The 11,989-nt window shown below is 38.8% G+C and overlaps 1 protein-coding gene across 2 annotated transcripts; it reads left to right on the forward strand.

Moving 5' to 3' along the window:
- Positions 1–130: 130 nt before the first annotated feature.
- On the forward strand, positions 131–11,640 carry rab22a (RAB22A, member RAS oncogene family). Of its 2 annotated transcripts, none has more exons than XM_080026022.1 (7): positions 131–437; positions 1,612–1,712; positions 2,346–2,427; positions 6,085–6,156; positions 6,864–6,970; positions 7,581–7,690; positions 7,942–11,640. In XM_080026022.1, the coding sequence occupies exons 1-7, from the start codon at positions 402–404 to the stop codon at positions 8,034–8,036; spliced, it is 603 nt and encodes a 200-aa protein (XP_079882148.1). In that variant the 5' UTR covers positions 131–401; the 3' UTR covers positions 8,037–11,640. The 2 variants fall into 2 exon arrangements, with proteins under 2 accessions (XP_079882148.1, XP_079882149.1); XM_080026023.1 differs by having other exon boundaries at positions 135–437; positions 1,633–1,712.
- The last annotated feature ends 349 nt before the right edge of the window (positions 11,641–11,989 follow it).

Below are 11,989 nucleotides of genomic sequence, written 5' to 3' on the forward strand. Positions count from 1 at the left end.
ATTCTCAGTTCGGTCACTAACTCGACATAGCTGAGCATAAAAACAACCAGTGGGCTTTGTGTATCTCCAAACAAAAAAAAAGAAAAAAGGGAGGAAAAAAAAGAGTGAACCAGTCACGTGACCGTACACTGTAGTTCAAGATGGAGACTGAGCGATTTGGTGGCTGCTAGCTCGCAGTTTACAATCACCACAATATGGCAAATAAGACGGAGTACTGCACGTTTTAGCGCCCGTAGAAAAAGTTGTAGCCTCGCCGGAGATGTGTGCATTTGGCAGCTTTGTTGTGACCACGATGAAGAAAAGCTGTTTGCAAACATAGACCACCTGAAGAAAATTCAAGATCAGAGGTAACCAGAGGTAGAAAACTGCCAATGGTCTTCATCAGAAACTGAGAGAGAGATATGGCGCTGCGAGAGTTAAAAGTGTGTCTCCTGGGGGTAAGTCAGCAGGGAATTTTAACTTGAACACGTACATTTTAAGTGAACCTGTGGCATCAATATAGGCCACACTGCTCCTTCATCAGGCCACACTGGAGGGACAGGTCTGTTTACATGAGTTAAACGTGTTACTACCTGTCATCCAGTGGGTGACAATTCATGTATTTCATGTTCAAATAACTTTATTGCCTTTATCTACACCTTTTAATTTTTACAATTGGTCACAACACATACATGCCCAGACTGCATATAACAACTGCTTACTAACATGTTTTTTTATGTTTAATTATGTTAATTAATGAACATTTAATTCACGATTTTGTTACGTTTACTACCACAACATGTTACATATCTAATCATCCACCCATTCAACCTAAAATAACCCCCTCACATTTCTATCCATCACCTTCGTATAGCTACGATTAAAACAGAGCCGAAACAATTAGGCCAGCTTTTCCCACTATTTTTGACATATTATAACTAAACAAATATTACGTTTTTCCTATATGATTACTGTTTTTTCCTGCAATCAAAACATATAGCACAGGAACGACATTTAGGCCTATGTATTTCTATCTGTAAATAGGCTAATAATTGCATGCAACCATATTTATTTGACCAGAATACCATTAAAGCATCCCTGAAATAACCTACTGACATCAACACTTCTCCATTATGTACTAATACATTATTATATTAAAATTGAATTAGGTCCAGGAATTGTTTTGTAAATCAAGAGAATACTCAGTTATAAGCATTATTTTCAGCTGAAAAATAGTTTCGGGTTTGTGTTTTTTTAAATATGAGCTTTTTTATTCAATTATATTATCTATCACCTCAAGGCTCCAGACTTAAACGTTCATGAAAATAATAATTAATTTAGTTGCAGACCTAACTCTTATATAGCTTACTTCAATCAGATTAATTATTTGCCAAAAACTATTTTCATGCATGTCCGTACTTGTTATAATAATACTTTACCTCTCGATCCAACATACTCACAACTCCTTCTTCAGAAACTAAAACTATCATAAAGTGACAGGTCACAAGAGGAGCAGGAAGGAAGAAGATGGCAGGAAAAAGCAATATTATCTGGGCATATTGCCAGAGAATTAGATTTTTATAGATGTGATTATATTTCTCGTAGGGGTTTCTGGCCGTGTTTAGTAAATAGGTCTTTATTTTGTCTGTGCAGGACACTGGCGTTGGAAAGTCGAGTATTGTTTGGAGATTTGTGGAAGACAGCTTTGACCCAAACATCAACCCAACAATTGGGTAAGTTCTTGCTGTCTCCCATGCTAGAAGTTATGTTTATTCATTGGTTTGTGCTTAAGGTTATCATTGGACAATATAACATCGTCGGTTAATTTCTGTCTATTACTGGTTGGATTGATCACTTCCAGTTGTAAGGATTGTAAACATTTATTTTGATAATTATAGAGCCCCTAAAGTCCCGTAATGAGATTCATTATTATTTTATTTTTTTCATTTTCATAATAAGAATGGAAATAATCCTTAGCTGCAGCGTGTATTCCAATTCTGATAATTAGTAGTTATATTCCTTTATCAATAAAATATAAACAATATTTTTTGCTTCCATCTTCACAAATCTGCTTTGTCAACTCGTGATGGGCATTTGTCATCATTTTTGACATTTTATAGACAATGTGATCAATCAGTACTAGAGCATGTCTAATATATCAACATTACTAATAGTATTGACAAATATTAAGTGTTTCCCCGATATATGTGTCACGTCAACTGATACATAACAAGAAATTGCAGTACAGAAGTACACGATATTGCGACATTTATTATTTTGATTTGTTTTATAAGAAAACCAAAATCTTTATTTTCTTTTATTGTCTTTAAAAAAAAATCAATCCTGATGCCATTCCTCTTCACCAGGGCATCCTTCATGACCAAAACAGTGCAATACCAAAACGAGCTGCACAAGTTCCTGATCTGGGACACGGCAGGACAGGAACGGGTTAGTAACATCCTGCTTAAGTTTTGGCCTGTGTTGTTTTTCTTTGTTTTTTTACTGGAAGGTTTGAATAGTAAACCGGAGCAAGATTCAAATGTGTGAGGGCTTTACACATCAGCTTGACTTAACTTATTCAAAAATCAACTGATTCATTGTGGGTTTTTTAAGGGAAGCGAGAAAGCATGTGCTTCCATCACTCCCTAAAACCGGCGCTGGGGGAAAAGTGAATGGTGCAGTTATTCATTACTTCTGGTAGGGGGCAACATTGACCTTTCAATAGGAAGAGTTCTGCCTTCTCACCAATAACCTACTTCCTACGGTGCTCTTGTTTTAGGGTTCCCCCTTTCCATATTGATGCATGTGGTCCTTCTTTTGTATAATTTTACCTCACACATGTGTCTGAAATGCATTGTTTGTCTGCGACTATCATGTCCTTCTTATGTAACCTACACTCCTGTGTGTCTATGGCAGCATTGTTTGAATCGACTTTACCCACCCAAGGGACCTTAACAGATTATATGTCATATAAGAAACCGGATACATCTTGGTGTTTGAGCACAATTTTGGTATTTCAGCCTGTCCAGACATAAGGAACTACTTTCTTTTGTGACTCACACCCTTCATCCGACATTTCTCTCTGCATTATCCCTACCACATCATCACTTCCCTTTTTCTTCTTCACGTCCTTCTCCTTTTCTCATCCCCAATCCCCTGCTATTGTAATGTGGACTCCCTGCTGTTGTCCTCTCCAGAGAGGTGAGATAAGATGCTGCCTTTAACACCCCCAGCACATCCTCCTCCCTGGGGGCCTTTGCTTCTTAAATGGCCTTGAGGGGACATCAATACAGCCCAGTTTAAGATAAGACGAGAGTTTGAAACCCAAGCTGTCTCAGCACACTGTTGTGTGCCGCTACTGTGTCTTATCTGAAAGTCACTGACTTCAACGCGTCCTCTTTTTTTCATCCTTTTGTGTTTTTTTCTTATATTTCTTTTCAGTTTTATTCTTGGTCACAATTCCTTTTTTTCTGTGACTATTTTGTAGTCCTTTCTATTTTTCTCCACCGACTCTAACTCTTAACTCCCACAAAATCCCTTCTTTCACTCCCATGTGGCCTCCCCATCCTCTCAAGGGGTTCACATCTGTGCGGGAAAATAGTATAGCGACATTCCTTTGGTAGGTTTTTTGACATGTGTCCGTGTTTTCATACTAAGCTGCTGTGGTATTTTGAAGCCTTCTCATGGCTGGCTTTCAGAATCTGTTGAGTTGAGAAAGGCGAACACAAAGCCAATATACATGGAAGGAGAGACCGGGGACTCGAGGGAAAGCTCTTTGATTTCCACAATCCATATCTCCAAACCAAATGAGGCCTCACGAGTACATCTGATCCCAGCTGTCAACAGCCCCCATCCAGTTCTCCCCATACTGACTGCCTGGTCCTTCACACACAGAAAACAAGCGCGGGGAACCATGGTGTCCTATTGGAATAGTAGGGCTTCTTTCATTATGCACCCTGCTCGTGGTTTCATCAATTAATCAGCACTCGCTCGGGCGTCACTGTGGCTTTTTTTTCTGCGCCGCTGTGTGGCCAGACGTCTGGCTTCACTGTGATTGCTCTTTGGGTCGAGGCAGAGCAAGACCACACAGGACTGGTGGTGGTGCGGCTCAACACACTAGCCAATGAAACAGACAAGCGCTCTCCTCAGTGACTCTGCCAAATATCCCAAGTTGGATTCCCGTTGGTGGACCCAGGGCCAGTAACAACTATAATTATGTGGAATGTGTGCTTTCCTGAGGTAACACTGTCACTCTCAAGACGGATAGTTTATTCCATCGCATTGTAAAGGAAAATAGAATTTGGAGGGAAGGCAGGGTCATTCCAACTGAAGGCCTTTTTCAGACATGGGTTTTCTTTTTCATTTAGAATAAATATCATTAGTTAATACATGATACATGGTATCATTAGTATGGTAGAAGCCCCAATTCAGTGTATATTGCAAGATGGCATAACAATAGATGAGTTAGAGAGGGAAAATGATCACTCATTAACATATGTAACATGCATTTATGGAGTAGTTTTTGTTTTAGCCAACCACAGAAAATGTAGAAACAGTTCCAACTTCAAAATCTTGTAGATGCTATTGCTAGCCTTTTCACTAAATTTATACCAAGCTAATATAATCCAAATTTTTTCCAGCAGAAGATTAATTGAAATAGTGAGTGAGTCATGTTGGATGCATCCAATCACTGCTTATGGATCCCAAACAAATCACCTAGGTTTCTGAATTTCCACAACTGTAAAATTATAAATTGGGCGTATGATATAACGGGGAAAAAAGATAGCTAGTTACCAAACACTTCTTGAGACTCTTGAGACCTGGCCAATTAGCACTAAACAGAGAGTATAGCTGCGGCTGTTTGATTAAGCCAACATATTGGAGAAGTTGGAACGTTTATCTTAATTCATCCTGAAGGGAACATGACTGTTTCATGGAAATCCAGCCAACAGTTGTTGAGATATTAATTATACTGGAATAACATGCATATAAACCTCATGTTAGTGCTAGAGAAAGAGATCCACAAAGTTAGTGAGTGTTATCATCTGGGCATAATGAATATATTGACCAAATGTATTGGCAATCCGTGCAGTAGTTGTTGAGATATTTCCTTCTTGACCAAAGTAGAGGAGTCGGACTAACCTGCAGACAGACAGACTGACTGACTGACTGACTGACTGACTGACTGACTGACTGACTGACTGACTGACTGACTTACATTGCCATCCCTAGAACCACGGCATGTCTTAAAACGTTATGCCCAAACATTGTCGGAGCCATGTTGTAATGATAATTGAAAAGCATTTCACCCAAAAAATACCTAAAGCCCTGTAAAAAGAAGAACCCCCAAAGTCTCCAAGGCAGCCAGGGGTTTAGAAAAGCACACGTTGTTTTGATTACGCAGGCCCCATGTGATCTATTGGGTTAGGATCAAATGTATAGTCTTCCATAAATACCAAATCGCTAACAGCTTTTGACACATTCTGCTCATCTTTCTCTTGATGGCTACCACATGTGTGAGGTCTTCTTGGTGAAATTACTTGCCATGCTCCCATCTTAAATGAAGCCATTCGGCTTAAAGGCTGAGAGCACCAGGCCTTTGGTTTGGGAAAATGGTACTTTGGTATCTTTTTTGCTCATTCTTATTCCCTGTTTTGAGTTTCTTACAGTCAGTAACTGAATCTAATGAAACTCAGTTTTATAATCACATATAAATATCGGATTAGCCATAGTCTATGAAAAGCCTAGGCCCTGTGTCTTGATCTATGGGGTGTGATAATATATAATTATACAATTATATTACAATCATTTTTTTAGTACCATTTTCGTTATTAAAAATCATAATTGGAGGAATTGGAGCTAAACAGCCTGCAAAGATGAATGTGGATTGTTTGTCGCTGAACAAGATTTTTTTGTCTTTTTTCTTGGTGTGATCATGTTTCATGTGTTACATGGTTTCAAAGCTACATGCAAACTTAATAATTTTCGAATCATCAAATGTTTAATGGCAGATAGTAGGGTTATTCATAGGCTTTAGACATGCAAGCCTCATCCCTGTCCACCATTACTTTGCATTGCTCACCGTATGTCTCTGTCTTTCCACAGTTTCGTGCTCTTGCACCAATGTACTACAGAGGTTCAGCTGCGGCCATCATTGTCTATGACATCACAAAAGAGGTATTGTTTTCTCTTCCTCCTCAGCCTTTATATACCCACTTTGTAGTTGCATTGTTTTCTTCAATGTCTCTGTATTTCCTCAATTCGTAATTCATACATGTATATTAGAGGAATAGTTCAATATTTTTACTTTTTTACCAAGAGTTGGATGAGAAGATTGATATCACTCTCAGGTCTTCAGGTTAAATGTGAAGCTACAGAAAGCAGTTAGCTTATCTTAGCATTAAGACAGAAACCAAGAGGAAACAACTAGCTTAATAACATTCCCCTCTCTTATGCTCTCACTAATCAAATTATATCTTATATCTTGTTGGTTTAATATGTATAAAACCACAAGTGTATAAGCAACAGTTTTCCATTTATTTCTTGGCTGGGAGCAGTTGGACAGTAACCAGTAGAGACTCCAGGAAGTTACTGACCGATTTCCATTTTTAAATTTTAAGTTTTTGTATGGATTAAACAAACAAGATATATTGCCTTCATTTATTTCATCTTTAGGTGGGTATTTTGTTACCTTTAGTCAGAGTCAGTACAGGGGCTGTTTCCAGTCCTCATGCGAAGCTAATTGACTGTCGGCTCTAGCTGACTTTCAGCAAGATAGTTAATAAGCATAAATGCTAATATTTTAAATATCTCTTAAACTTTAACAGGAGATACCATGTGTTGTCTGTATAACATTATAACATGTTATTTCCCTGTATCATCAGGATTCCTTCCAAACACTGAAGAACTGGGTCAAGGAGCTACGCCAGCACGGCCCTCCTAACATTGTGGTCGCCATCGCTGGCAACAAATGTGACCTGTCAGACGCCAGGTGAACCTAAATAAGAGATAATACTCTGTGTGTCTGTGTGCCATGAACAAAGCAAGTATGATGCCTCCTAATTTACAACTTGAGAGTGGCGATGGGATTTAACATGTCTGGCTCGGATGGAAAAAATTCTTGTGAGGAAAAATTATGACCTTTTAGCATCGGAATAATATTTGATGTTTGGCTCAGCAGTAGCGCTGGAATTCACTCTGTGTGTGGAGCTTTCTGTGCTTTATGCTCTGCACAGCAAAATATTGTCTCTCCTACTGATATTCCGAGTATTCAGTTTAAATTTGTCGGATGTGAAACATGAGGTGATCAGACTCCCACCCCATTGCTCTTTGTTGTTCACCTTGATCATTAAAGCGTATGAGTTGCTGTAGACTTCTTGTAGGAAACGTGTGGTTATGTATGGTGGACTAAACAATCTTTTATATTTTAATTTTGAGGAGTAGTTGCAAATATTGTTGATGTATTTCTGGATTTTCCTCAATTTTTTTGCAATAAAATAAGATAATTTAACTGTAATGGTTATTGGGTAATGCATGAAATTGTCATTTCTATTTGTGTATTGTAACAACATAATTTTTTAACATACCTTTTGTGCTTACAGAGAAGTGCCAGAGAAGGATGCCAAGGACTATGCTGACTCCATCCATGCCATCTTTGTAGAATCCAGTGCCAAGAATGCCATTAACATCAACGAGGTGTTTATAGAGATAAGTGAGTGTGTATCTTTTTGCATTTGGTGCCATTTGCCTATACACCCTTAGGTTCCCCATTAATCTTTGTGCAGCCTTATAATAATTATGTTGTCTGTCTGTCTGTCTGTCTGTCTGTCTGTCTGTCTGTCTGTCTGTCTGTCTGTCTGTCTGTCTGTCTGTCTGTCTGTCTGTCTGTCTGTCTGTCTGTCTGTCTGTCTGTCTGTCTGTCTGTCTGTCTGTCTGTCTGTCTGTCTGTGTCTCTCCTCAAAGGTAAGCGCATCCCCAATGTAGAAGCTGCAGGAACTTCAGGAAAAGGATTCAAGCTGGGACGTCAGGCCTCAGAGTCTCGCAGGACGTGCTGCTGATGATGCCGGTGAATTTCCCCCCGACATGACCCATGACCTGAGCTTTGCTTACCCTCTGTTTCCTCAGCCTGCTTCAGCTCACAGCCACCAGCCACACTCAAAAACCCAGCCATCACTCATCCGGGGTGTGGCATTGGCAAACCTGTGGCTGTAGAAAAGGCATGTTTGCTAGCCTCAACAAACAGCAAATTATCACTTATCTTAAAAAGATAAATACTTAAAGTTTACTGAGCACTGACCGTATGTGCGGCTTCTTTTAGGGACATCAACTTTTGTTATGGTCCTAGTTTGATCAGAGAAACTGTTCATGATCATTTGAAATTGAAAGTGTGTACGAATGAATCAAACAAAATACAATATGTGACTACCTTTCAACCCAAACGTGGACTGAAATGCCCAAATGGTTATATTCCAACAAACCACTTTGATAGTACTTAAATTGTTGCCTATTTGTTTGTTTTTTGAGGGGGGGGTCTCTTTCCAACATTTTCAACTGTGTGAAGGATCCATCGAAAACAGATGTCTGTAATCACTAATTTATCACATGAAAGAGGTTTTGCTGTTTTGGAAGGATATATTAAGAGATGTTAGTGATTCACAGTTAAGCATGGAGGATTGTGCACGCTAAATGTACGTTTTATTGTGTGATTGCTCTTTTCATCTAGATGTTTTTCAAGGCAAAATACCAAGTGGGTGTGGAATTGCAATCACACAGTACAAAATATGCAGAAATGAAAGGTGTGTGGGAGCCAACTTCCTCACAAAATGGGCTTATTCCTGTTCCTGCCTGGGTTGAGTTGAGAATATGGATACCATTATCATGTCTGTACGTTAAAATAAAGCTGGAGCCAGCAGCTGCTTAGCTTAGCTTAGCATGAAGCCTGGGGGAAATGACTAGCCTGGCTCAGTCCAAAGGCAACAAAATCCACCTACCAGCCCCTCTAGCTCACTTAAAATGTTCTATCTTATTTGTTTGATCATTTTTGTAAACCAAAGTGTAAAAACAACAACTTGCTGTTTTACCAAGAGCAAAGTTCCGCTATATTGTTTTGCTCGAAGTGCCATGCACCCAGCGGAAGCTCCAGGAAGTTACGTGTCCCAGCCAAGAAATAGTCTGGCACATCATTTTTTTTTTTTTTTATCGGCAAAAAATGGTTGTTCTTACACTTGAATTTTTGTACTGATTAGCTAAACAAGAAGAGCCAGATGTTTTTCTCTGTTCCCAGCCTTGAAGTTAGGCTAGGTTAAGCTAAACTGCTGTTACCTTGAATTCAATGGACAGATATGAGAATGGTATTGTTCTTCCCATCTCTGTCTTATTGAAATTGAATAAGCATATTCCTTTGAATAGTGAATTTTGGTTCCTCAACATCCCAAATTGTTGTTAAAGTCTCAGCTCTGTGATGAGAACAACTGCACAGTCCACATTTCCTAGCGATTGTGTTTTAATCAGGGCCAAAAAAAAAACATGCAAACTCTGTTGCAGTCCTCAAGTGTATTATATAATAATAACAGGTCCAGCTGTTCACACTTGCTCCAGATTTCCACTTGTCATTAATGAACATTTATTAACTGATTCCTGAATAGGACGCTCCCAATAGTGCACACAATTTTACTTAAGTTATTTTCACTGGCGAGCCCGCCCGTCCTCAATTCTTTGCTGCTACTTTTAAAAGGTTTTAAAGTGAAGGCAAAAATGTGTGAGGCCAAATTATTTTTATTCGCCCATAAACTTATTTCATCTTTACCATTTTTTACATCCTCAGCACTGGCTCGCACATGCAATGTTGGTTTACTACCTGGCCTGCGATGAAAACATTGTGATCTGGAAACTATACATCCTTCAATAGAAAACTAGAAGGAAAAAAAATGTAGAGCTTAAATTTCCCCTGAGCAGAACGTTATAGGCTCAGAATTAGACGTGGCACTGTGTGGACATGCTGAACCCTTAGTGAACTTTACTCTCCATTCGGCTCTGGATTACTGTTTGTTCTTTGTTCCAAGGTCTGCGCTCTCCTTTTCTGCCACCTTCTTTAGACTCTTTCCTCTAAATTCCATGCACTTGAATGAAAGTGTCCTTATTTTACACCTTAATTTTGTTTCTTTCAAACCTGGTTAACTTTACAACAGCTTTCACAGACCTCTAGCATACCCTCTTCTGTTCATGAAAATCATTACTACTCTGTTACAGTACTAAGTTCCAGTCACCACCTATATTTGCCTAAATTAACTTCTGTAGAGGTTGACTCGTGAGAGATTTAATTTATTCTATATATTGTCATGCTTGTCTGGATCTTTTCAATCCTTTAAGTCCCCAAATCTCTTTTCAAATTTGCCCCCCAAAATGCAGACATGGACGACTGCATTTCCACATTTATGAATTTGGATTGTGTGCTTTTCTGCCAGCGCAAGCCACTGTAGTTGCCTTTTAAGAATCTTAAATGGATCTGTTATTGATGAGTTGCGTGCTAAGCAGTGCTGCCTATTTTTCAAGATTTTTCAGTGCAATAGTTGTTATTATGACAAAGGTAAAAATGTGACCTTACACATCAGTTACAGGGTGGTGTGCTCTGACACAGTAGAGCACACACTCAGGCACAAAATGTGATCTCATCCCCTCGGTTTACAACAGATGATAATAACAGTTTTATACTGACCTCATTTGTTGCTGATTTGATGACAGTTTTGCTCATACACAGCTGATCAGATGTGCAGTCCGATGGGTTCAACCAAAACCCTTGAAAAGCAGAAGGACAGTCTAGGCGTAGGCTGATTTTAATGAATTTTGGTTCTCGCTGCTGTCTTTAATAATTCCTCCTGCACTACATCATAATGCCAACTGTAATGGCTTTAATAGCTTCAGCAGTTCTATTGAAAAGGGAATCACTTGGGTACTTTGAAAGCTGCACTTTGTATTAATTGGCCCTTATTACTAACTAACACTCTGTCAGCCGTCTTTTATTATCTCTGTAAAATCACTCTATGAAACGTTCTTGTAAAGGTGTCGACGACTCCTTAATGTCCCTGTGATGTTATTTTAGGTTTAGACTGTTTGCTCAGTTCTCATTGCGACGAGGAACGTGGTGCCAAATAATGTCAAAGCCTTTATTTTTTACTACACCACGCATAATTAACTCTCTTTTTTATTGTCGTTGTAATATAATGATTTGAAGTGCATATTCAATTTACATAACTGCTTAACGATATTTGAACTTTGATTTTGACACACATGTTTTTTCCCCTTATCTGGAAACATAACGCATGGATAGAAATTGTCTGCGAGTTTTGCATTGAAAAAAATACCAATAGTCTTGGGCTGGCCCTGGGAATGTGATTAATCTTTATTATGTATATGTTTCAGTGTAGATATACACCATCAAATTGCACACACTTCAGTGACTTGATTCCATTCTCAGCCCGTTTAGTTCTTGACCACCATTTGCAGTAATTCCATCAGCATTGTAGTTACCATATTTAGCTTTTTACTATGTTTCATATTGATTGTAACAAAAAATGCCTGAAAACTCTTGTTTGCAGTGTATTTCCAAATGTGTAAAAAGGGATTTGTCAATTGGTTTACTAATAAAAGATTGACAAAAATGTATATTTCCCTCCCGCTGTGTGTGTTTGTGTGAGAAGTTTCTCATCCCCCTGTACTTGCTCCCTTGGGGATACAGTGTCGATGTTGTTAGTGATAAGTTGTGTTGCTCAGTTGGCAGCCAGCCGCCTTGCTATAAATATGAAGTTGACACTTGAGATGTGTGTGTGACTTGCAAAGGGTTTTTCATTTCACTTTGAATAGTGCTGAGAAGGCAGAATACTTATTTAACATCATCCCAATCCCCTACTAAGCCCTTCAAAGTTTGCATCTAAAATTATCCAGTGTCCACATCTTTTTGTGCATTTTCTATTTATTTTTTTCAATTAAAAGTCCAAGTCACTTTCTTGCTGAA

Source organism: Ammodytes marinus, assembly GCF_949987685.1.
Source record: "Ammodytes marinus genome assembly, chromosome: 4".
Taxonomy (NCBI): domain Eukaryota; kingdom Metazoa; phylum Chordata; class Actinopteri; order Uranoscopiformes; family Ammodytidae; genus Ammodytes; species Ammodytes marinus.